This window comes from Bubalus kerabau, chromosome 1, assembly GCF_029407905.1.
Source record: "Bubalus kerabau isolate K-KA32 ecotype Philippines breed swamp buffalo chromosome 1, PCC_UOA_SB_1v2, whole genome shotgun sequence".
In the NCBI taxonomy this organism is placed as follows: domain Eukaryota; kingdom Metazoa; phylum Chordata; class Mammalia; order Artiodactyla; family Bovidae; genus Bubalus; species Bubalus kerabau.
In genome coordinates this window covers 86591949-86617270 of record NC_073624.1, presented here as the reverse complement: position 1 = coordinate 86617270, position 25322 = coordinate 86591949, and the positions used below count along the sequence as shown (strand labels likewise).

General features: G+C 40.8%; 1 protein-coding gene across 4 annotated transcripts in view; it reads left to right on the top strand.

Moving 5' to 3' along the window:
• Positions 1 to 21072, top strand: part of NELL2 (neural EGFL like 2) — a 420064-nt gene extending 398992 nt beyond the window's left edge. For all 4 annotated transcript variants that reach the window (XM_055581465.1, XM_055581456.1, XM_055581449.1 and 1 more), the window contains one exon: positions 20920 to 21072. In XM_055581465.1, coding sequence (XP_055437440.1) covers positions 20920 to 21057 — 138 coding nt within the window. In that variant the 3' untranslated portion in view covers positions 21058 to 21072. The remainder of the gene's footprint in view (positions 1 to 20919) is intronic.
• Positions 21073 to 25322: the final 4250 nt, after the last annotated feature.

The window sequence follows — 25322 nt, the reverse complement described above, 5'->3', positions numbered from 1 at the left end:
TCCAACAGAGTCCATAAGACTGTTCTATACATCAGTGTCTCTTTTGCTGTCTCGTACACAGGGTTATTGTTACCATCTTTCTAAATTCCATATATATGCGTTAGTATACTGTATTGGTGTTTTTCTTTCTGGCTTACTTCACTCTGTATAATAGGCTCCAGTTTCATCCAGTTCTAACTATTGCTTCTGGACCTGCAGATTTCTCAGGAGGCAGGTCAGGTGGTCTGGTATTCCCATCTCTTTCAGAATTTTTCACAATTTGTTGTGATCCACACAGTCAAAGGCTTTGGTGTAGTCAATAAAGCAAAAGTAGATGTTTTTCTGGAACTCTCTTGCTTTTTTGATGATACAGTGGATATTGGCAATTTGAACTCTGGTTTCTTTGCCTTTTCTAAATCCAGCTTGAACATCTGGAAGTTCATGATTCACATACTGTTGAAGCCTTGCTTGAAGAATTTTAAGCATTACTTTGCTAGCGTGTGAGATGAGTGCAATTGTGAGGTAATTTGAACATTGTTTGGCGTTGCCCTTCTTTGGGATTAGAATGAAAACTGACCTTTTCCAGTCCTGTGGCCACTGCTGAGTTTTCCAAATTTGCTGGCATATTGAGTGCAGCACTTCAACAGCATCATATTCAGGATTTGAAATAGCTTAACTGGAATTCCATCACCTCCACTAGCTTTGTTCATAATGATGCTTCCAAAGGTCCACTTGACTTCACATTCCAGGATGTCTGGCTCTAGGTGAGTGATCACTTTATCATGGTTATCTGGGTCAGGAAGATCTTTTTTGTGTAGTTCGTTTGTGTATTCTTGCCATCTCTTTTTAATATCTTCAGCTTCTGTTAAGTCTATATCATTTCTCTCCTTTATTGTGCCCATCTTTGCAGGAAATGTTCCTTTGGTATCTCTAATGTTCTTGAAGAGATCTCTATTCTTTCCCATTCCATTGTTTTCCTCTATGTCTTTACATTGATCACTGAGAAAGGATTTCTTATCTCTCCTTCTATTCTTTGGAACACTGCATTCAAATGGGTATATCTTCCCTTTTCTCCTTTGCCTTTCAGTTCAGTTCAGTTCAGTTCAGTCATTCAGTCGTGTCTGACTCTTTGCGACCCCATGAATTGCAGCACGCCAGGCCTCCCTGTCCATCACCAACTCCCAGAGTTCACTCAAACTCACGTCCATCGAATCGGTGATGCCATCCAGCCATCTCATACTCTGCCGTCCCCTTCTCCTCCTGCCCCCAATCCCTCCCAGCATCAGAGTCTTTTCCAATGAGTCAACTCTTCGCATGAGGTGGCCAAAGTACTGGAGTTTCAACTTTAGCATCATTCCTTCCAAAGAATACCCTGGACTGATCTCCTTTAGAATGGACTGGTTGGATCTCGTTGCAGTCCAAGGGACCCTTTGTCTTAAGTTTTTCTTATTTTCTCAGCTATTTGTAAGGCCTCCTCAGGAAACCATTTTACCTTTTTGCATTTCTTTTCCTTGGGAATGGTCTTGATCACTGCCCCCGTACAATGTCACAAACCTCCGTCCCTAGTTCTCCAGTCACTTTGTCTATCAGATCTAATCCATGGAATCTGTCACTTCAACTGTATAATTGTAAGAGATTTGATTTAGGTCATCCCTGAATGGTCTAGTGTTTTTCCCTACTTTCTTCAATTTAAGTTGAATTTTGCAATAAGGAGTTCATGATCTGAGTCACAGTCAACTCCTGGTCTTGTTCTTGCTGGCTATATAGAGCTTCTCCATCATTGGTTGCAAAGAATATAATAAATCTTAGTTTGGTATTGACCATCTGGTGATGTCCATGTGTACAGTCTTCTCTTATGTTGTTGGAAGAGGGTATTTGCTATAACCAGTGCATTCTCTTGGCAAAACTCTATTAGCTTTTGACCTGCTTTGTTTTATACTTCAAGACCAAATTTTCCTGTCACTCCAGGTATCTCTTGATTTCCTACTTTTGCATTCCAGTCACCTATAATGAAAAGGACATCTTTTGGGGTGTTACTTCTAGGAGGTCTTGTAGGTCTTCATAGAACTGTTTGACTTCAGATTCTTCAGCATTACTGGTTGGGGCATAGACTGGGATTACTGTGATTATGAATGGTTTGCCTTGGAAACAAACAGAGATCATTCTGTCATTTTTGAGATTGCACCCAAGTGCTACATTTTGGACTCTTTTCTTGACTATGAGGGCTACTCCATTTCTTCTAAGGGGTTCTTGCCCACAGTAGTAGATATAATGGTCATCTGAATTAAACTTACCCATTCCAGTTCATTTTAGTTCACTGATTCCTAAAATGTTGATGTTCACTTTTGCCATCTCCTGTTTGACTATTTCTAATTTGCCCTGATTCATGGACCTAACATTCCAGGTTCCTATGCAATAGTGCTCTTTACAGCTTTGGACTTTACTTCCATCACCAGTCACATCCACAACTGGGTATTGTTTTTGCTTTGGCTCCGTCTCTTCATTCTTTCTGTAGTTATTCCTCCACTCTTCTCCAGTAGCATATTGGGCACCTACCGACCTGAAGAGTTCATCTTTCAATGTCCTATCTTTTTGCTTTTCATACTGTTCATGAGGTTCTCAAGGCAGGAATACTGAAGTGATTTGCCATTCCCTTTTCCTGTGAACCATGTTTTGTCAGAAATCTCCCTCATGACCCTTCTATCTTGAGTGGCCTTGTACAGCATGGCTCATAGTTTCACTGATTTAGACAAGGCTGTGGTCCATGTGATCAGTTTGATTAGTTTTCTGTGATTGTGGTTTTCATTCTCTCTGTCCTTCAGGATGAGGATAAGAGGCTTATGGATGCTTCCTGATGGGAGAGACTGACTGTGGGGGAAACTGGGTCTTGTTCTGATGGTTGGGGCCATAGTCAGTATATTTTTAATCCAATTTTCTGTTAATGAGTGGAGCTGTGTTTGCTCCCTGCTCTTTGACCTGAGGCCAAACTCTGGTGGAGGTAATGAGGATAATGGCGACCTCCTTCAACAGGTCCTGTGCACACACTGCTGCACTCAGTGCCCCCATCCCTCCAGCAGACCAATGCAGACCCACACCTCCACCAGAGACTCCTAGACACTCATAGGTAAGTCTGGGTCAGCTCTTGTGGGGTCACTACTCCTTTCTCCTGGGTCCTGGTGCACACAAGGTTTTGTTTGTGTCCTCCAAGAGTCTGTTTCCCGAGTCTTATGTAAGTTCTGTAATCAAATTCCACTGCCCTCCAAAGTCAAACTCTCTGGGGGTTCTCAGTCCTTTTGCCAGATCCCCAGGTTGGGAAATCTGTTGTGAGTCCTAGAACTTTCTTGACAGTGCAAGAATTTCTTTGGTAAAAATTGTTCTGCAGTTTGTGGATTGCCTGCTCGATGGTTCTGTGGTGGGGTAATGGCAACCTCCTTCAAGAGGGCTTATTCCACAGGTTGTGTAACCCAGGTAGCTGCACCCCAAGCCCCTTCCCCTTGTGACAGGCCACTGCTGGCTCGTACCTCCACAGGAGACTCAAATACAGGTCTGGCTCAGTCTCTGTGGAGTCTCTGGGTCCTGGTGTGCACAAGATTTTGTTTGAGCCCTCCAAGCATCTCTGGTGGGTATAGGGTTTGATTCTAAATGTGATTTTGCCCCTCCTACCATCTTTCTGGGACTTCTCCTTGGCCCTTGAATGTGAGGTATCTTTTTTTAGTGGGATCCAACATTCTCCTGTCGATGGTTATTCAGCAGCAAATTGTAATTTTGGAGTTCTCGCAGAAGATGAGTGCATGTCCTTCTACTCTGCCATCTTGCCTTTGCCATGTAATGTAGCACATTACATTCATATATATATATACACACACACACATACATATAGAGACACATACAGAGACAGAAGAGAAGGAAAAGAAAGAGAAGGAGGAGGTGGAAGAAGGAGGAGAAGGGGGAGGAGAAAAAGAAGAGGAAGAGAAAGAGAAAAAGAAGATTTAAGTTCTAGTTTATTAGCAAATTCAATTATATAACACATTGTTTTCAACTATAGTCACCATCCTCTATTTAGATACTCAGACTTTTTTCATCTTATAGCTGAATGTTTATATTCCTTTACCAATTTCTCCCTATATTTCCTATTCCTAAGCCCCTGGTAATTATTTTTATACTCTCTGCTTTTATGAGTTTGATGTTTTATTTTAAACTTCATATATAGGTGATCATGCAGTATATGTCTTTGTTTGGCTTGTTTCACTTAGCATACTGCTCATAAGGTCTATCCTTGTTGTTTTAAACTGCAGGACTGCCTTCTTTTTCATGCCTGAATAATAGTCATACATATATATGTATATATATACTTATGCATATATATTTTCTATCCAGTCATCCATTGAGAGAAATAAAGTTTGTTTCTATATCTTGGCTATTGTGAATAATACTACAGTGAGCAGGGGAATGCAGTTACCTGAGATCCTGTTTTCATTTCTTTCGAAATCTCACTCAGAAGTGAGATTGCTGGATCACACGGTTGTTTTAAATCTTTGAGGAAATGCTATACTCTTTTCCATGGAGATGGCACAAATTTACATTCCCAACAATACTCAAGAGTTCCCTTTTCTCCACATTCTTGCCAAAATTTGTCTTTCTGATGATATCTACTCTAATGGGTGTGAGGTCATTTATTGTTCAGTCACTCAGTTGTATCTGACTCTTTGCTACCCCATGGACTGCAGCATGCCAGGCTTCCCTGTTTTTCATCTCTCCTGGAGTTTGCTCAAACTCATGTCCATTGAGTCAATGATGCCATCCAACCATCTCATCCTTTGTCACCCCCTTCTCCTCTTGCCCTCAATCTTTCCCAGCAACAGGGGCTTTTCCAATGAGTGGGCTCTTCACATCAGGTGGCCAAAGTATTGGAGCATCAGCTTCTGCATCACTGCTTGCCATGAATATTCAGGGTTGATTTCCTTTAGGATTGACTGGTTTGATACCCTTGCTGTCAAATCTCATTATAATATTGATTTGCAATTCCCTGATCATCAGTGATATTGGGCACATTTTCATGTATCTGTTAGACATCAATATATCTTCTTTGGAAAAATGTTCATAAAATCATCTGCCCATTTTTTAATCAAATGTTTCTGGTTTTTGCTATTCAGTTGTGTGAGTTCTTTATATTTATTTTCAATATGAACCCCTTATTATATATATGATGTGCATATATTTCTTCTCATTTCACAGGTTGCCTTTTCATTATGTTGGTAGTTTTCTTTGCAGTAAAGAAACTTTTTAGTTTGAGGTGGCCTAACTTGTTTATTTTTCCTTTTACTGCCTTTGCTGTTGGTTTCAAGCCCCCAAAAATCATTGCCAAGACCAAGGTCAAGTAACTTAGGCCTTTGTGTTTTTCTGGGAGTTTTACAATTTCAGGTCTTAAATATGAACCTTTAGTCCATTTTGAGTTGGTTTTTATGCATAAGATAAGGGTGGAGAAGGAAATAGCTACCCACTCCAGTATTCTTGCCTGGGAAATACCATAGACAGAGGAGCCTGGCAGGTTAGTGTCCATGGGTTGCAAAAGAGTCAGACCCAACGTAGGAACTAAACAGCATCAATAAGATAGATGTCCAGTTTTATTCTTTTGCATGTGGCTGTCAGGTTTCCCCAAATCATTTATTAGAGACTATCATTTCACCACGGTACATTCTTAGGTCCCTTGTCATATCAATTGAACATATATCTATGGGTTTCTTTGTAAGCTCTCTGTTTTGTTCCACTGATCTATGAGTCTGCTATTATGCAATAAATTTAGTGTTCCCATGGGAGGAGGTGAATTCAGGAGGCTCTTATCTTCTTCTTGGACCAGATTCTGTCTATAGCTGGCTTTTAACTCAGATTGTAGACTAAGGGGAAAGAAAAGAAATTATAACTCACATGGAGTCCAGAGAGTTGAATAAAAGTGGTTTGAAGCCAAAACCCCAAAGGCAAATATTTAAATATGTGCCCACCAATGTGCATAGGAACTGGAAATGGGAATGTGGGAGTTGGAGAGTAAGCCTGGGGAGATGACTGCTGCTGGATGCAAACAGCCTAAGGGGAGAGGAATGAGGAAACCTGCAACTCAGAATGCTTATGGAGGAAACCTGGACTGCCACAGAAGCGAGGCACCATTAAAAACCTATGAGAATCTCAATGTATGCAAAAAAAGCTTCTGATAAAATTCAACACCCATTTATGATAAAAACTCTCAGAAAGTGGGCATGGAGAGAAACTACCTCAACATAATAAATATCATATACAAAAAACCCACAGGAAACATTATTCTCAATGAGGAAAAAGGGAAAGCATTTTATCTGAGATCAGGAAGAAGACAAGATGTCAACTCTCCCCACTATTACTGGATATAGTTTTAGAAGTCCTAACCACAGCAACCAGAGAAGAAAAATAAATAAAAGGAATCCAAATTGGAAAAGAAGTAAAATTGTCACTGTTTGTAGATAACTTGATACTATGCATAAAAAAATCCTAAAGAATTTATCAATGAATTTGGGAAAATTACAGGTTAAAAAATCAATACACAGAAATCTCTTGTACTCCTATACACTAATAATGAAAAATTAGAAATTTCTGGGAAATTAAGGAAGCCATTCCATTAACCATCACAACAAAAGAAATAAAATACCTAGAAGTAAACCTACCTAAAGGGGCAAAAGACCTGTACTCAGAAAACACTGATGAAAGAAATCAAAGATGATACAAACAGATGGAGAAATACACCATCTTCTTGACTTGGAAAAATAAATATTGTAAAAGTGCTGGAGAGGGTGTGGAGAACACAGAATCCTCTTACACTGTTGGTGGGGACGTAAACTGATATAGCCACTATGGAGAACAGGATGGAGGTTCCTTGCTGCTGCTGCATCACCTCAGTCATGTCTGACTCTGTGCGACCCCATAGTTGGCAGCCTACCAGGCTTCTCCGTCCATGGGATTCTCCAGGCAAGAACACTGGAGTGGGTTGCCATTTCCTTCTCCAATGCATGAAAGTGAAAAGGGAAAGTCAAGTCGCTCAGTCGTGTCTGACTCTTAGCGACCCCATGGACTGCAGCCTACCAGGCTCCTCTGTCCATGGGATTTTCCAGGCAAGAACACTGGAGTGGGGTGCCATTAAACACTATAAACAGAACTACCATATGACCCAGAGATCCTACTCTTGGGCATATATCCAGAGAAAACCATAATTCAAAAATATACATGTACCCCAATGTTCATTGCAGTACTACTTGCAATAGTTAAGACATGGAAACAACCTAAATGTCCAACAGAAGAATGGATTAAGAAGATATGGTACATATATAAAATGGAAGCTTACTCAGCCATAAAAAGGAACAAAATTGTGCAATTTACAGAGACTTGGATAAACCTAGAGACTGTCATATAGGGAAGTAGTCAGAAAGAGAAAAACAAATACATGGTAACATATATATGCAGAATCTAGAAAAATGGTATAGATTATCTTATTTGCAAATCAGAAATAGAGACTCAGACATGGAGAACAAATGTATGAATACCAAGGGGAAAGGGGGAGTGGGATGAAATGGGAGATTGGGATCTATGCATACCCACTACTATTTATAAAATAGGAACTAATGAGAACTCACTATGTAGCACAGGAAGCTCTACTCAGGGATCGGCAGTGACAGAAATGGGAAGGAAATTAAAAAAAAAAAAAAGAATATTTATGTATTTGTATGGGCTTCCCTGAAAGCTCAGTTGGAAAAGAATCTGCCTGCAATGCAGGAGACCTGGTTAGATTCCTGGGGCGGGAAGATCCGCTGGAGAAGGGATAGGCTACCCACTCCAGTATTCTTGGGCTTCCCTGGTGTCTCACTGGTAAAGAATCCACCTGCAATGCAGGAGACCTGGGTTGTATCCCTGGGTTGGGAAGATCCCCTGGAGAAGGGAAAGGCTACCCACTCCAGTATTCTGTCCTGGAGAATTCCATGGACTATGTAGTCCATTGGGTCACAAGGAGTTGATCATGACTGAGCGACTTTCACTTTCACTTTCATGCATTTGCATAACTGATTCATTTTGTTATACAACATGAATTAACACAACATTGTAAAGCAACTACATTCCAATAATTTTTTTTTTAATTTTCCAAAAGTATTCTTGTAAAAATCAAAGGGAAAGAGACCACATTTGCTGAACACACTCATAGCTCACTGCAGTAGAACTTGCCTCCCTGTTCCCTTAGCCTCAAACTCTCTAATCTGTTCATTCAAATCAATTAAAGCTGAGCATCTACATACATAGAAAGCTTCTACCTTTCCAAAGATTTATAAATACCTTACTGTCACACATGTTAAGACCTCAGGGCTCCAGAGACTGATTCTCAGGATTCACCAGTCATGGGGGACACAGCCAACCATACCCAGCACCTACAATTTTCATTCCCAGTTTGACATGTAGAGGCAAGTGAGTTTATTTTTCCTAATCTCTGGACTAAGTGCAGTTACCACTTTGGAACCCAGGGAAGCAGACTCAGATGTCTACTGTAGGCCTTACAGCCTAAGGATGTTCACCTAAAAAATGGAATTAACACTATTGCCTATGTCATAGGGCTTTTGTGAGGATGTAATGATTATTTATGTGTCTGGCACAGTACTAAACATAATGTATGTATGCAGTAACTGTATTTTTTCTAACACTTATTATTCTCAAGTGCCAAAGAGACTGGTAGAAGAATCTCACTTCTAAATCCTTTACAAAAAGCCTCTAACTGCAGCCTAAAGCCACTAGTTTGCTGCCAATTATTCTGTTGAATTTTCTTCCCAAGAGATATTCATTTATTCAGATCCCTCAAATGAGAGTCAATCTTTCCCCGTTAGCAAATACATGTCATACTTTCTACAGTTCTCTTCCTGAGCCTATGACATACATTATTATTCAAATACAAAATTCTTCCTCCAGAGCCTGCAGGCAGCTGCAAAATCTAGCTCAGTAGGGCTCTGAGAAGCCCTGTCTCATCCTGGATCCTCTGGAGATGAGGCAGCTGTACCACAAGGCTGTCCCGTGAGGGCTTTTAATTCAGCCAAAGCCCTGCAGAGAAAGGCTTCAGGTCATCATTTCAGAAAAGTTTGGAAAACATTGCAGAACAAGCTGATTTTTAACTACCAAAATTGTAAGAGGGATAGGTTCAGATTTCTTGAGATCCCTAGAAATAGCATCACAATTTCCCTTCATTTGGAGCAAATGAAGGATATAAATTCTTCACACAAACCCTAAGAAAATGTTGCCAACTGCAGGCCAGTCCTACCCACTCCTCTCTGAACTGCCCCACTCACCAACTAGCTGGATCAATACAGGGTCCTAAGCCATTACCCCAACTCAAGGAAGTGCCAGCTTTACAGGTACCTCTTGTTTAGTCTATGTCCTCAAAGATACCTGCATCTTAGTGTTATTAAAGGAGCACCCAAGATGAGTTACTCCAAATTCCCTTAAATATTCTGAAAGTTGTTAAAAATCAAGAATGAGTTGGACCTGAGTTCACATCCCTGCCCTGTCATTTACTAACTGAATCTTGGTGAAGCTCATTTTCTAAAAAAATGGGAATGTATTCTAACAATATTGTCATATCAACAATATCTAATGTATAAGGTTGTCAAGATTACATTCTTTTATATTTATATAATATAAAAGAATATTTTATAAATAAAATAAATATAAATAAAATATAAATAATAATATAATTATAAAATAATATAAATAAATATAAAGGTTCTATTTATATAATATAGTCCCTGAGATTAGTGACTTTTTAACTCAGAAAAGAAATAAAACCAAAGAAGGTTCACCATAGGACTGAATACACAATTAATCTGATTAAAATAACTGATGTGTGTGTGTGCTCAGGCATGTCTGACTTTTTGTGACCCCATGGGCTGTGCATCAGGCTGCTCTGTCTGTAGAATTTTCCAGGCAAGAAATACTGGAGTGGGTTGTCATTTCCTACCAATAAGTCCCAAAAGAATAAAAGAAATTGAAAATTGCTCCTAAGTTTAAACAAGCTTCCATGGTTACAATGCAAATGATGAACAGTACAAGAAAAGGGTGAGAACTCCCACTTTGAAAGCACGAGCTCTGCCCAGGTCCTGGTCAACATACTTGTCATGCTAGTGAAAGGTTGCTGCTGCGAGCTGTGTGTTACACCAGGATTTGTGACCTCTGGAGGAGACGATTTTGATCCACGGTCAGAGATGAAGCTTGACTCCTTGGAGCTTTTTTGTGTAGCGAAGTTTTATTAAAGTATAATAGAGATAGGAAAAGCTTCTGACATACACATCAGAAGGAGACAGAAAGAGTGCCCCCTTGCTAGTTTTTAGCAATGTGTTTTATGTCTGTTAGAAAGCTATTAATCAGATAAGAGAGACATCCCAAGGCTGAGGGAGCTTCACCAGGCCCCTCTCCCACAATATACACTTTTGAGATAGGAAGGCACAAGGTGTGTTGTCCCCCGGCCATAAAAAAAATTGACAGGGATACTGGTTTGTTGAGCTATTATCAGCCCAAGGTTTGAGAAAAGAAAAGAAGTTAGTCTTAGGCAGAACCATTTTGAAGAAAGGCAAATTCCAAAGCAAATACATAGTTTCATTAACATAATGAAACTGGTTAGCTGGTTAGTTCAAGGCAGAACCAGATGTCCTCAACACAGAATTAAAAGAAACCTCTTTTAATTTTGTGTAGAGAAGAAAAAAAAAAAAAATCTGCCACTTGAAGTTTATTTCTTCCTGCCACTTGGGGACCTCTGGCCTTCCTGCCTGTTACCCTCTCACTAGGATATTCTTTGGAGTGAGATGTAACATCTCTTTGGTTTCCTTTCTCTGTTGCCTTCTAGATCCTACAGCTGAGGCCTGTGTATGCCTCCCTGCTGATATAGTTTCTTGATCAATCCTAGGAGAATTGAGATATTTGAAGACCTTTAGCCCAATTCTCTGGGACGTGGCATCTAGTGAGTCTTGCTCTTTATCTATGTCTAAGTTTTGGTTTACTTTTTCCTGAGATGTACAAGTGCCTCTCTTGGACCTAAATTCCTATTTCATTCCTTGTAGGAGCTTCTCAGAATCTTTAGGTTTAAAACTTTTCATAGCTGTCAAATCCGCTTCTAAGGACTAGAGTCTGAATGACTGTGTAGAAAACTGCTCAAATCGAACACCAAATTGTCTTTTGATATGAATGAGAAAAATATTGAATTGTTAAGCTATTGAGATTTTAATGCTGTTAGCTACTGCACTTAGCCTAATACTTAAATTTTCCCCTGGAAATAGAAGGAAAGTGGACAGCAGTTTGAAAATCAGGAAAGTACTATGGTATGGGAAAGACATTTGCAAAAATCTGTTACCAAAAATAATTTGGTAGGCAGACCTTGTGCTTACTGAATTGTAACTCTAGGGAAAGAGGTTAGAAAACAATGTTAGTAGATACAAACTAATGTTGTCCACATTTGGCAGGTTATTACAAGAAAGAAATGAGCTCAGGAAAAGAAAAACAAAAACTGGCCACATTATAAGTGGAAATGAGAGGCAATAGAAAAAGTCTAAAAATGTGGGCCATCAAAGGGTTGGGAATATCTTTGTTTCTAGAGCCCAAAGACTAAGTGATGTGATTGAGAAAGGCTTTGAGTAACCAAACTTCTGCTGATCAAAGTGACTTAAGTCACTTTGCACCAGAGACCACACATATTAATAATGATTTTTAGCCCACCATTAAATTAAGAAAAAAATAATTTGAGGGATCAAGCAATAAAATCAAGCTGATTAGAGACCAATATCTGGAAAGCATCTTTGGGTATGGTAGCAGGCACATAGTACTGATTGCCAGCAAATAGACCTGAAACTTTGGTCATGAGGAAATCACATGGCACATAAAACCACATGGGTGGTCGAAGGGAGCTTGTAATTAAACAACATAAAACAATCATTTGATAGACAGTGGGCTGACAAAACTCTACAGCCCCAAGGAAGGAACAGCCCATTTCAGATGTGCCAATGAAGAGAAGAGATAAGGAAGAATCTCCCACAGGATAGACTCTAACTGAATTCTGTCAAGAGATTGCACTGGTCATAGCAAATATACTTTTTCCACAACACAAGAAACGGCTTTACACTTGGACATCACCAAATGGTCAATACTGAAATCAAATTGATTACATTCTTTGTAGCTGGAGATGGAGAAGCTGTGTACAGTCAGCAAAAACAAGACCTGGAGGTGACTGTGGCTCAGATCATCAGATCAGATCAGATCAGTCGCTCAGTCGTGTCCGACTCTTTGCGACCCCATGAATCGCAGCACACCAGGCCTCCCTGTCCATCACCAACTCCCGGAGTTCACTCAGACTCATGTCCATCCAGTCAGTTTCTCATATAAAAATTCAGGCTTAAACCAAAGAAAGCAGGGAAAACCACTAGACCAACAAAGTGAAAGTCACTCAGTTGTGTCCAACTATTTGCGACCCCATGGACTGTACTGCTGCTGCTACTGCTAAGGCGCCTCAGTCATGTCCAACTCTGTGTGACCCCAGAGACGGCAGCCCACCAGGCTCCCCTGTCCCTGGGATTCTCCAGGCAAGAACACTGGAGTGGGTTCCCATTTCCTTCTCCAATGCATGAAAGTGAAAAGGGAAAGTGAAGTCGCTCAGTCGTGTCCGACTCTTCTGGACCTCATGGACTGCAGCCTACCAGGCTCCTCCGTCCAAGGGATTTTCCAGGCAAGAATACTGGAGTGGGGTGCCATTGCCTTCTCTGCATGGACTGTACAGTTCATGGAATTCTCCAGGCCAGAATATGGGCGTGAGTAGCCTTTCCCTTCTCCAAGGGATTTTCTCAATCCAGAGATTGAACTGAGGTCTCCCACATTGCAAGCAGATTCTTACCAGCAATGTACAAGTTAAATCAAATCCCCTATGAATATGCAGTGGAGTTAGTGAATAGATTCAAGGGATTAGATCTAGTTAACAGTGTGCCTGAAGAACTATGGAGGGAGGTCCATAATACCTGTGCAGTTCAGTTCAGTTCAGTCGCTCAGTTGTGTCCGACTCTTCGAGACCCCATGAATCGCAGCACGCCAGGGCTGTCCATCACAAACTACCAGAGTTCACTGAGACTCATGTCCATCGAGTCAGTGATGCCATCCAGCCATCTCATCCTCTGTTGTCCACTTCTCCTCCTGCCCCCAATCCCTCCCAGCATTAGAGTCTTTTCCAATAAATCAGCTCTTTGCATGAGGTGGCCAAAGTACTGGAGTTTCAGCTTCAGCATCATTCACTCCAAAGTAATACCATGGCTGATCTTCAGGATGGACTGGTTGGATCTCCTTGCAGTCCAAGGGACTCTCAAGAGTCTTCTCCACCACCACAGTTCAAAAGCATCAATTCTTCGGTGTTCAGCCTTCTTCACAGTCCAACTCTCACATCCATACATGACCACTGGAAAAACCATAGCCTTGACTAGACGAACCTTTGTTGGCAAAGTAATGTCTCTGCTTTTGAATATGCTATCTAGGTTGGTCATAACTTTCCTTCCAAAGAGTAAGCTTCTTTTAATTGCATGGCTGCAATCACCATCTGCAGTAATTTTGGAGCCCCAAAAAATAAAGTCTGACACTGTTTCCACTGTTTCCCCATCTATTTCCCATAAAGTGATGGGACCAGATGCCATGATCCTCGTTTTCTGAATGTTGAGCTTTAAGCCAACTTTTTTATTCTCCACTTTCACTTTCATCAAGAGGCTTTTTAGTTCCTCTTCATTTTCTTCCATAAGGGTGGTGTCATCTGCATATCTGAGGTTATTGATATTTCTCCCGGCAATCTTGATTCCAGCTTGTGTTTCTTCCAGTCCAGCATTTCTCATGATGTACTCTACATATAAGTTAAATAAGCAGGGTGACAATATACAACCTTGATGTACTCCTTTTCCTATTTCGAACCAGTCTGTTGTTCCATGTCCAGTTCTAACTGTTGCTTCCTGACCTGCATACAGGTTTCTCAAGAGGCAGATCAGGTGGTCTGGTATTCCCATCTCTTTCAGAATTTTCCACAGTTTATTGTGATCCACACAAAGGCTTTGGCATAGTCAATAAAGCAGAAATAGATGATTTTCTGGAACTCTCTTGCTTTTTCCATGATCCAGCAGATGTTGGCAATTTGATCTCTGGTTCCTCTGCCTTTTCTAAAACCAGCTTGAACATCTGGAAGTTCACAGTTCACGTATTGCTGAAGCCTGGCTTGGAGAATTTTGAGCATTACTTTACTAGCGTGTGAGATGAGTGCAATTGTGCAATAGTTTGAGCATTCTTTGGCATTGCCTTTCTTTGGGACTGGAATGAAAACTGACCTTTTCCAGTCCTGTGGCCACTGCTGAGTTTTCCAAATTTGCTGGCATATGGAGTGCAGCACTTTCACAGCATCATCTTTCAGGATTTGAAATAGTTCAGCTGGAATTCCATCACCTCCACTAGCTGTGTTCGTAGTGATGCTTTCTAAGGCCCACTTAACTTCACATTCCAGGATGTCTGGCTCTAGGTCAGTGATCACACCATCGTGATTATCTGGGTCATGAAGATCTTTTTTGTACAGTTCTTCTGTGTATTCTTGACACTTCTTCTTAATATCTTCTGCTTCTGTTAGGTCCATACCATTTCTGTCCTTTATTGAGCCCATCTTTGCATGAAATGTTCCCTTGGTATCTGTAATTTTCTTGAAGAGATCTCTAGTCTTTCACATTCTGTTGTTTTCCTCCATTTCTTTGCATTGATCGCTGAGGAAGGCTTTCTTATCGCTTCTTGCTATTCTTTGGAACTCTGCATTCAGATGCTTATATTTTTCCTTTTCTCCTCTGCTTTTCTCTTCTCTTCTATTCACAGCTATTTGTAAGGCCTCCCCAGACAGCCATTTTGCTTTTCTGCATTTCTTTTCCTTGGGGATGGTCTTGATCCCTGTCTCCTGTACAATGTCACGAACCTCATTCCATAGTTCATCAGGTACTCTGTCTATCAGATCTAGGCCCTTAAATCTATTTCTCACTTCCACTGTATAATCATAAGGGATTTGATTTAGGTCATACCTGAATGGTCTAGTGATTTTTCCTACTTTCTTCAATTTAAGTCTGAATTTGGCAATAAGGAGTTCATGGTCTGAGCCACAGTCAGCTCCTGGTCTTGTTTTTGCTGACTGTATAGAGTTTCTCTATCTTTGGCTGCAAAGAATATAATCAACCTGATTTCAGTGTTGACCGTCTGGTGATGTCCATGTATAGAGTCTTCTCTTGTGTTGTTGGAAGAGGGTGTTTGTTATGACCAGTGCATTTTCTTGGCAAAACTCTATTAGTCTTTGCCCTGCTTCATTCCATATTCCAAGGCCAAATTTGCCTGTTACTCCAGGTGTTTCTTGACTTCCTACTTTTGCATTCCAGTCCCCTATAATGAAAAGGACATCTTTTTTGGGTGTTAGTTCTAAAAGGTCTTTTAGGTCTTCATAGAACCGTTCAACTTCAGCTTCATCAGCGTTACTGGTTGGGGCATAGACTTAGATTACCGTGATATTGAATGGTTTGCATTGGAAACAAACAGAGATCGTTCTGTCGTTTTTGAGATTGCATCCAAGTACTGCATTTCGGACTCTTTTGTTGACCATGATGGCTACTCCATTTCTTCTGAGGGATTCCTGCCCCCAGTAGTAGATATAATGGTCATCTGAGTTAAATTCACCCATTCCAGTCCATTTGAGTTTGCTGATTCCTAGAATGTCGACATTCACTCTTGCCATCTCTTGTTTGACCACTTCCAATTTGCCTTGATTCATGGACCTGACATTCCAGGTTCCTATGCAGTATTGTTCTTTACAGCATCAGACCTTGCTTCTATCACCAGTCACATCCACAGCTGGGTATTGTTTTTGCTTTGGCTCCTTCCCTTCATTCTTTCTGGAGATATTTCTCCACTGATCTCCAGTAGCATATTGGGCACCTACTGACCTGAGGAGTTCCTTTTTCAGTATCCTATCATTTTGCCTTTTCATACTGTTCATGGGGTTCTCAAGGCAAGAATACTGAAGTGGTTTGCCATTCCCTTCTCCAGTGGACCACATTCTGTCAGATCTCTCCACCATGACCCGCCCATCTTGAGTTGCCCCACGGGCATGGCTTAGTTTCATTGAGTTAGACAAGGGCGTGGTCCTAGTGTGATTAGATTGCCTGTGCAGGAGACAGCAAACAAAACCATCCCAAAGGGAAAAAAAAGCAAGAAGGCAAAGAGATTATCTGGGGAGGTTTTACAAATAGCTGAAGAGAGAAGAGAAGGGAAAAGCAAGGAAGAAAGGGAAAGATATATCCAACTAAACACAGAGTTTCAAACAACAACACGGAGAGACAAGAAGGCCTTCTTCAATGAACAGTATATAAAACTAGAAGAAAACAACAGAACAGGAAAGACTAGAGGTCTCTTCAGGAAAATTGGAACTATCAAGGGAACATAAGATGGGCACAATAAAAGATGGAGGCAGTAGAGATCTAGTAGACACTGAAGAGATCAAGAAGAGATGGAAAGAATGCATGGAAGAACTGTACAAAAAGATGTTAATGAATCAGATTACTATGATGGTGTGGTCAGTCACTCAGAGCCAGACATTCTGGAGAGTGAAATCAAGTGGGCCTTAGGAAGCACTGCTGTTAATAAAGCTAGTTGATATGATGGAATTCCAGCAGAACTATTTCAAACCCTAAAGGATGATGCATATGCCATTCAATATGTCAGCAAATCTGGAAGAGCCAGCAGTAGCCACAGGACTGGAAAAGGTCAATCCTCATCCCAGTTCCCAAGAAGGGTAGTGCTAAAGAACGTGCCAACCATTGGACGATTGTACTCATCTCCCATGCTAGTAAGGTCTTGCTTAAGATCTTGCATGCTAGGCTTAAACATTATGTGAACCAAGAATTCCCAGATGTCCAAGCTGGGTTTAGAAAAGGAAGAAGAACTAGAGATCAAATTGCCAGTGTTCACTGGATCATAGAGATATCTAGGGAATTCCAGAAAAACATCTACCTCTGTTTCATGAACTATGCTAAAGCCTTTGACTGTGTGGATCATAAGAAACTTTGGAAAGGTCTTAAAGAGATGGGAAAACCAGAACATCTTACCTGTCTCCTGAGAAACCTATATGCGGGTTAAGAAGCAACAGTTAGAACCCTGTGTGGAACAACTGATTGGCTCAAGATTGAGAAAGGAATATGACAGGGCTGTCTGCTGTCACCCTGTTTAACCTATATGATGAGTACATCATGAAAAATGCTGGGCTGTTTGAACTACAAGCTGGAATCAAGATAGCTGGGAGAAACATCAATAACCTCAGATAGGCAGATGATACCACTCTAATGGCAGAAAGCAAAGAGGAATTAAAGAACCTCTTGATGAGGGTGTAGGAGAAGAGTAAAAAAGCCGGTTCAAAGCTAAATATTAAAAAAAAAAAAAAAAAAAACACTAAGATGGTGACATCCAGCCCCTTTACTGCTGTTGCTGCTGGTGCTAAGTCACTTCAGTCGTGTCCGACTCCGTGCGACCCCATAGACGGCAGCCCACCAGGCTCTCCCGTCCCTGGGATTCCCCAGGCAAGAACACTGGAGTGGGCTGCCATTTCCTTGTCCACCAGCCCCTTTACTTTATGGCAAATAGAAAGGGAAAAGGTGGAACTAGTGACAGACTTCCTCTTCTTAGGCTCTAAAATCCCTGTGGATGGTGACTGAAGCCATGAAATTAGAAGATGATTGTTTCTTGGCAGGAAACTGATGAAAAACCTAGACAGTGTGTTGAAAAGCAGAGGCTTTGCCAACAAAGGTCCGTATAGTCAAGGCTATGTTCTTCACAGTGGTCACATACATTTGTGAGAGCTGAACCATAAAGAAGGTGGAGCACCAAAGAATTATGTCTTCAAACTGTGGTGCTGGAGAAACTCCTGAGAGTTCCTTGGACAGCAAGGAGATCAAACCAATCAATCTTAAGGGAAATCAATTCTGAATATTCATGGGAAGACTGATGCTTGTGCTGAAGCTCCGGTATTTTGGTCATCTAATGCAAACAGTCGACTAATTGGAAAAGTCCCTGATGCTGGGAAAGATTGAGGGCAGGAGGAGAAGAGGGCATCAGAGGATGAGAAGTCTGGATGGCATCACCAATGCAATTCCTTGGGCAAACTTTGGGCGATGGTGGGGGACAGGGAGGCCTGCTATGCTGTAGTCCATGGGACCACAAAGAGTCAGATATGACTAGGCGACTGAACAACAACAGACAGTGGGCTGACAAAACTCTGCAGCTCCAAGGAAGGCACAGCCCACTTCAGTTGTGCCAATGAGAAGAAATAAGGAAGAAAATTCCACAGGATAGAGACAGGGGGGGCACAGAGCACAATGCACAAAAGAATTCCTTCCAGACAGCTGACTCGGGGAAGAATCAAAGATCTTCCCCTGCTCTCTGAGTTAGGAGCTTTCACAACACTTGTCCAGCTGGACCACCCCTGATGAGTAATGGCTGTGTCTCCTTGTTTTACCTTTCCAAATGGAACTGTTCTTTTTGATGAACACTAGGGATGGACACTCGGAGAAGGCAATGGCACCCCACTCCAGTACTCTTGCCTGGAAAATCCCATGGACTGAGGAGCCTGGTAGGCTGCAGTCCATGGGGTCGTGAAGACTCGGACACAACTGAGCGACTTCACTTTCACTTTTCACTTTCATGCATTGGAGAAGGAAATGGGAACCCACTCCAGTGTTCTTGCCTGGAGAATTCCAGGGACAGGGGAGCCTGGTGGGCTGCCGTCTATGGGGTCACACAGAGTCGGACACGACTGAAGTGACTTAGGAGCAGCAGCAGCAGCAGCAGCAGCAGGGATGGACACCAAGTACATAGTCACAAGTCTATGACAATTTGCACCTGACAAGTTGTAGAGGACATACATTATCTAGATCCCACATACATTATCTATATGTGGGAAACTGGGAGAGGATGAAAATTTGGTTACCAGAAAAAGCAGGCAAAGGTGAAAATACTAATGTTCAGCAATATGCACATTCCCTTTTCTTGGACACATAGAAAAACTACATTTCCCAGTGTCCCTTGCAGTTAGGTATGATCAGATAGTTGAGTTCTAGCTAATGGAATGTGGGCAGAAGTGAGGTAGTCTAATTCTAGGCATAGTCCACATAGCATCCTGCAGAGGCCTCCAAAGGCCTAGAATAAAGGTAGAAAACAACAGCCCACAGGCCAAATATTGCTGTCTATTTTTTTCAACATATTTTTATTAAAATTAACTTTTTAAAAACAAAAAATAAATCATTAGAAGAGTGGCATTTTTGCCTTTTATATCTGATTTAATAGAAGACAGATGGGGTCTCTTGTCAGCTTCATTTGAACATATTTTGGTTGAAATATAAGGAAAAGTGGACCCCATACAGCCGGGCAGTTGGAAAAGAGATTTCATGAACCTTCCGAAAGTGTTTCAGGTACCCCAAGAGTCCTCAGACCATACTTTGAGAAAGAAAGAAAGATAGTGATAAGTTGTGTCTGACTCTTTTGACCCTATTGATTAGCCAGCCAGGCTCCTCTGTCCATGGGATTCTCCAGGCAAGAATACTGGAGTGGGTTGCCATTTCCTTCTGCAGAGGATCTTCCTGACCCGGGAATCGAGCCCAGGTCTCCAGCACTGCAGGAAGATTCTTTACCAACTGAGCTAAGCAGGAAGCCCCAATATTTCGAGAGCCAGTGTAATAAACTGTACTTTCTCAGTTAATGACTATATTGAATCAGTTTTAGAAAGGGTGATTCCTGCTATGGGCAAGACATTTTAAAGAAATTGCAAAAAGTGGCAGTGGGGAAGGAAACTTGTATTCTCCCATTAACTCAATTTAAATGATATCAATTTTCAACTTAAGTTCATAAATTGCTCTTAGCTAGCCAAGATTACATATTAATTATTTTTCCAAATTTACTTTTGCAAACTAAGAAGAGAAAGCAACAGGTCATACAAATGTTTACATTTTACAGTGGCTTTATAGTTTATAAAGCCTCTTTCTGCATCCACCTGATGTCATTTAGCTCTTAGAAGCTGCTTTATATAGGAGAAAACCTTGGAGCAGAGAGGGGACTTGCCAAGACTGCCATCAGTAACCAGGCTTCCTTGAGACAAGCAATGTGCTCACAGGACAATTCTGCTCTGGCTCTAATGAAAAAACATCTCTTTCAAAAGCTGGCTTTCCAACCTAGGAATACAAGATATAGCAAATATAAGAGACATGAACTGGATTTCATTTGACACATCATATAATATGGCTGCAGGAAGAGCAGACTGAAAAGACAAAGCACAAAAACAGAAGTCTATCTGTTTTTTTTTTTAATTTTATTTTATTTTTAAACTTTACAATATTGTATTGGTTTTGCCAAATATCAAAATGAATCCGCCACAGGTATACACGTGTTCCCCATCCTGAACCCTCCTCCCTCCTCCCTCCCCATACCATCCCTCTGGGTCGTCCCAGTGCACCAGCCCCAAGCATCCAGTATCGTGCATCAATATCTGTTTTATAATTAAGGAACAGTCCAGGTAGTGCTAGTAGTAAAGAACCTGACTACCCATGCAGGAGACTTAGGAGACTCAGGTTCCATCCCTAGGTTGGGAAGTTCCCCTGGAGGAGGCCATGGCCACCCACTCCAGTATTCTTGCCTGGCGAATCCAAAGGACAGAAATGCCTCATGTGCTATGGTCAATAGCATCTCAAAGAGTTAGACATGACTGAAGTGACTTAGCATGCACAGAGTGAATCATTAAATGAATAATGAAACAATTGGACTTGCAAGAATTCTTTTCTAGTGCCCATACTTTTGGAATTCCCACTCTCTGTCATCCAGTGGACACACCTACCATGTTTTGAGACAGCAGGAGAAGCAGTGGAAAAGAAATCATGGTCCCAGATTCCCGATGCAACAGTGCACTTTTCAGAAGCTGCAGATACCTGGTTAGCTCAACATTTTATGGAACGATCATGATGTGGTTCCTGCAGATGGCATGGTCATCAACCACAATATTCCAGGCCCCAAAATCTACTGCATTCCACTTGTTTCACTTCAAAGCTCTTCTTGCCCATGTTTTCCATGGTGCCACTTGGGGTGTCCACATCCATCACTGCTGCCATATTGGAACCATGCCCTCTGTGGTCCTCACTGCCTTTTTTGTTCAAACATGAAGGAAATTAAAAAAAAAAAAAAAAAGTTTCATTGACTACACTAAAGCCTTTGACAGTGTGGATCACAAAAAAACTGTGGAAAATTCTTAAAGAGTTGGGACTACCAGACCACCTCACCTGCTTCCTGAGAAATGTGTATGCAGGTCAAGAAGCAACACGTAGAATCAGACATGGAACAACAGACTGGCTCAAAATTGGGAAAGGAGTACATCAAGGCTGTATGTTGTCACCCTGCTTATCTAACTTATATGCAGAGTACATCATGTGAAATGCCAGGATGCATGAAGCACAAGCTGGAATCAGGATTGCTGTGAGAAATATCAACAACCTCAGATATGTACCTGATACAACTTTAATGAAAGAAAGTGAAGAGTAATGAAAGAGCCTCTTGAAAAAGGTGAAAGAGGAGGGTGAAAAGCTGGGTTAAAACTCAACATTCAGAAAACAAAGATCATGGCATCCAGTCCCATCACTTCATGGCAATTAGATGGGGAAAAAGTGGAAACAGTGACAGATTTAATTTTCTTGGGCTCCATAATCACTGTGGATGGTGACTACAGCCACAAAATTAAAAGATGCTTGCACCTTGGAAGAAAAGCTATGAAAAACCTAGGCAGCATATTAAAAAGCAGAGACATCACTTTGCTGACAAAAGCCTGTATAGTCAAAGTAGTCATGTGTGGATGTTGAGAGTTGGTCAATAAAGGAGGATGAGTGCTGAAAAAATGATGCTTTCAAACTTTTACAGGAGAAGATCTTGAAAATACTTTGGACAGCAAGGATATAAAATCCAGTCAATCCTAAAGGAAATCAACACTGAATATTTATTGGAAGGACTGATGCTGAGACAGAAACTCCAATATTTTGGTCATCTGATGAGAAGAGCCAGCTCATTGGAAAAGACCCTGATGCTAGGAAAGATTGAGGGCAGGAGGAGAAGGAGGTGACAAAGGATGACATGGTTGGATAGCACCACTGACTCAATGGACATGAGTTTGAGCAAAATCAGTAAAATAGTGAAGGACAGGAAAGCCTGGTGTGCTGCAGTCCATGTGGTCGCAAAAAGTCAGATGCAACTTAGTGAACAACAGCAAATGAGCTGAAATGGCTTTACATTTTAAAATTATTTTTTAAAATAAGAGTAATAATATTCCACAATTGTTCAAAATTATATGAAATTTAAATTCCATTGTGCAGGTGGTGCAGTGGTAAAAAAATCCACCTCCCAATGCAGGGGGCACAAGAGACATGAGTTCATTTCCTGGGTTGGGAACATCCCCTGGAGAAGAAAATGGCAACCTACTCCAATATTCTTGCCTGGAAAAATCCACTCACAGAGAAGTCTGGCGGGATAGAGTCCATGGGGTCACAAACAGTCAGACAACACTGAGCACACACATGGCAATGGTCATAAGCAAAGTTTCAGTGGAACACATTCACATTCATTTCTGTCTTGTTTAATGCCCGCTTTTATATTATAGCAGAGTTGAATCTGTTACAGATACCATGTGTGGTACCGTCAGTTCAAACCTGTTGGCTGTCTTAGTGCATTCTACATCGCAGTGATGCAGTTATAACACCGTTTTGACAGCAATCTATATCACTGTACTGTAACTTTTTTTTTTACTAATGGTGCATATTCATCAGGTCAAAACCGATGGACTTCATATGGTGTGTGTTTAAGGCATAGTGGAGTGTGGATTATTTTGCTATCAAATTAGGTGCCAAAGCATTGTGTATTTTCCCAATAACCTTTTAGTTGGTTAGAAAGTAATCCTACCCTCAAACCCCAGATGTGAAGTGAAAGTCATTCAGTTGTGTCCAACTCTTTGCGATCCCATGAGCTATAAAGCCCATGGAATTCTCCAGGCCAGAATACTGGCGTGGGTAGCCTTTCCCTTCTCCAGGGGATCTTCCCAATCCAGGGATCCAACCCAGGTCTCCCACATTGCAGGCAGATTCTTTATCAGCTGAGCCATAAGGGAAGCCCAAGAATGCTGGAGTGGATAGCTTGTTCCTTCTCCAGTGGATCTTCCTGACCCAGGAATCGAACCAGGGTATCCTGCTTTGCAGGCAATTTCTTTACCAACTGAGCTGCCAGGGAAGTCAAACCACAGATATCCATACCCTAATCCCTGGAACGTGTGAATTTGTTATTTACATGTCAAAAGGAACTTTGCATACATAAAGTAAAAATATTCAGGAAAAAAAAAGGACTTTGCAGATGCAAAGTGTCTTGCACTTTTAATTTAAGTGTCTTGCAATAGATAATTTAAAATTTAATCTCTATTCAAGACTTTATTTATAAATGTTTAGATTAACAGCATTTTGTACGTCAAATCAAGGGCACAGCAGTGTGAATAAATCCTGTCAGAAAAACAAGACTCTTTGTAAATAAGGGAACTGCATGTCTATAAGCCAATCTTGAGTTGCATGACTGATACCTTATATCACAATGGGTAACTTTTTTCTTTTGTTTTTGCAAATATATACACACATCAGCAAGTCAGGGTCCCTGGGGGAATCCCTTGGGATGCAACAGTGTAAGCAAAATAGATCACTGTTAAGGCTTTAACAGAATGCACCAAACTGCTCTAGGATTCTCACTTTTAAAAGCAGAAATCACTTGCATTTCTATATAACAATGAAATTGTTGCATTTCTATTTTTCTAACAATGAAAAATCAGAAAGAGAAATTAAGGAATCAATCCCATTCACCATTGCAACAAAAAGAATTAAATATCTAGGAACAAACTTACCTAAGGAGAAAAAAGAACTGTACACAGAAAATTATAAGACACTGAAAGAAATCAAAGTTGACATAAACAGATGGAAAGATATTCTATGTTCCTGAGTAGGAAGAATCAATATTGTGAAAATGACTATACTACCAAATGCAATCTACAGATTCAACGCAATCCCTATCAAATTACCAATGGCATTTTTCACAGAACTAGAACAAAAAAATTTCACAATTCATATGGACACACAAAAGACCCAGAATAACCAAGCAGTCTTGAGAAAGAAAAATGGAGAAAGAGAAATCAACCTTTCTGATTTCAGATTATACTACAAAGCTACAGTAACCAAGACAGTAATGTACTGGCACACAAGACCAATGGAACAAGACAGAAAACCCAGAAATAAACCCATGCACCTATGGGAACCTTATTTTTGACAAAAGAGGCAAGAATACACAATGGGGCAAACACAGCCTTTTCAATAAACGGTGCTGGGAAAACTGGACAGCTATGGGTAAAAGAATGAAATTAGAACACTTCCTAACACCATACACAAAGATAAACACAAAATGGATTAAAGACCTAAATGGAAGACCAGAAACTATGAAACACTTAGAGGAAAACATAGGTAGAATACTTGATGACATAAATCAAAGCAAGATCCTCTGTGACCCACCTCCTAGAGTAATGGAAGTGAAAACAAAAGTAAACAAGTGGGGCCTGATTAAACTTAAACGCTTTTGCACAGCAAAGGAAACTATAAACAAGGTGAAAAGACGATCCTCAGAATGGGAGAAAATAATAGCAAATGAAACAACTGACAAAGGATTAATTTCCAAAATACACAAGCAGCTCATACAACTCAATGCCAGAAAAACAAACTCAACCAGAAAGTGGGAAAAAGACCTAAACAGACATTTCTCCAAAGAAGACATGCAGATGGCTAACAAACACATGAAAAGATGCTCAACATCGCTCATTATTAGAGCAATGCAAATCAAAACCACAATGAGATTATCACCTCACACTGGTCAGAATGGCCATCATAAAAAAGTCTACAAACAATTTAAATGCTGGGAAGAGTGTGGAGAAAAGGGAACACTCTTGTACTATTTGTGGGAATGTAAATTGATACAGCCACTATGGAAGATGGTATGGAGATTCCTTAAAACACTAGGAATAAAACCACCATATGACCCAGGAATTCCATCCTAGGCATATACCCTGAGGAAACCAAAATTGAAAAAGACACATGTATCCCATTGTTCATTGCAACACTATTTATGATAGCTAGAACATGGAACCAATCTAGATGTCCATTGACAGA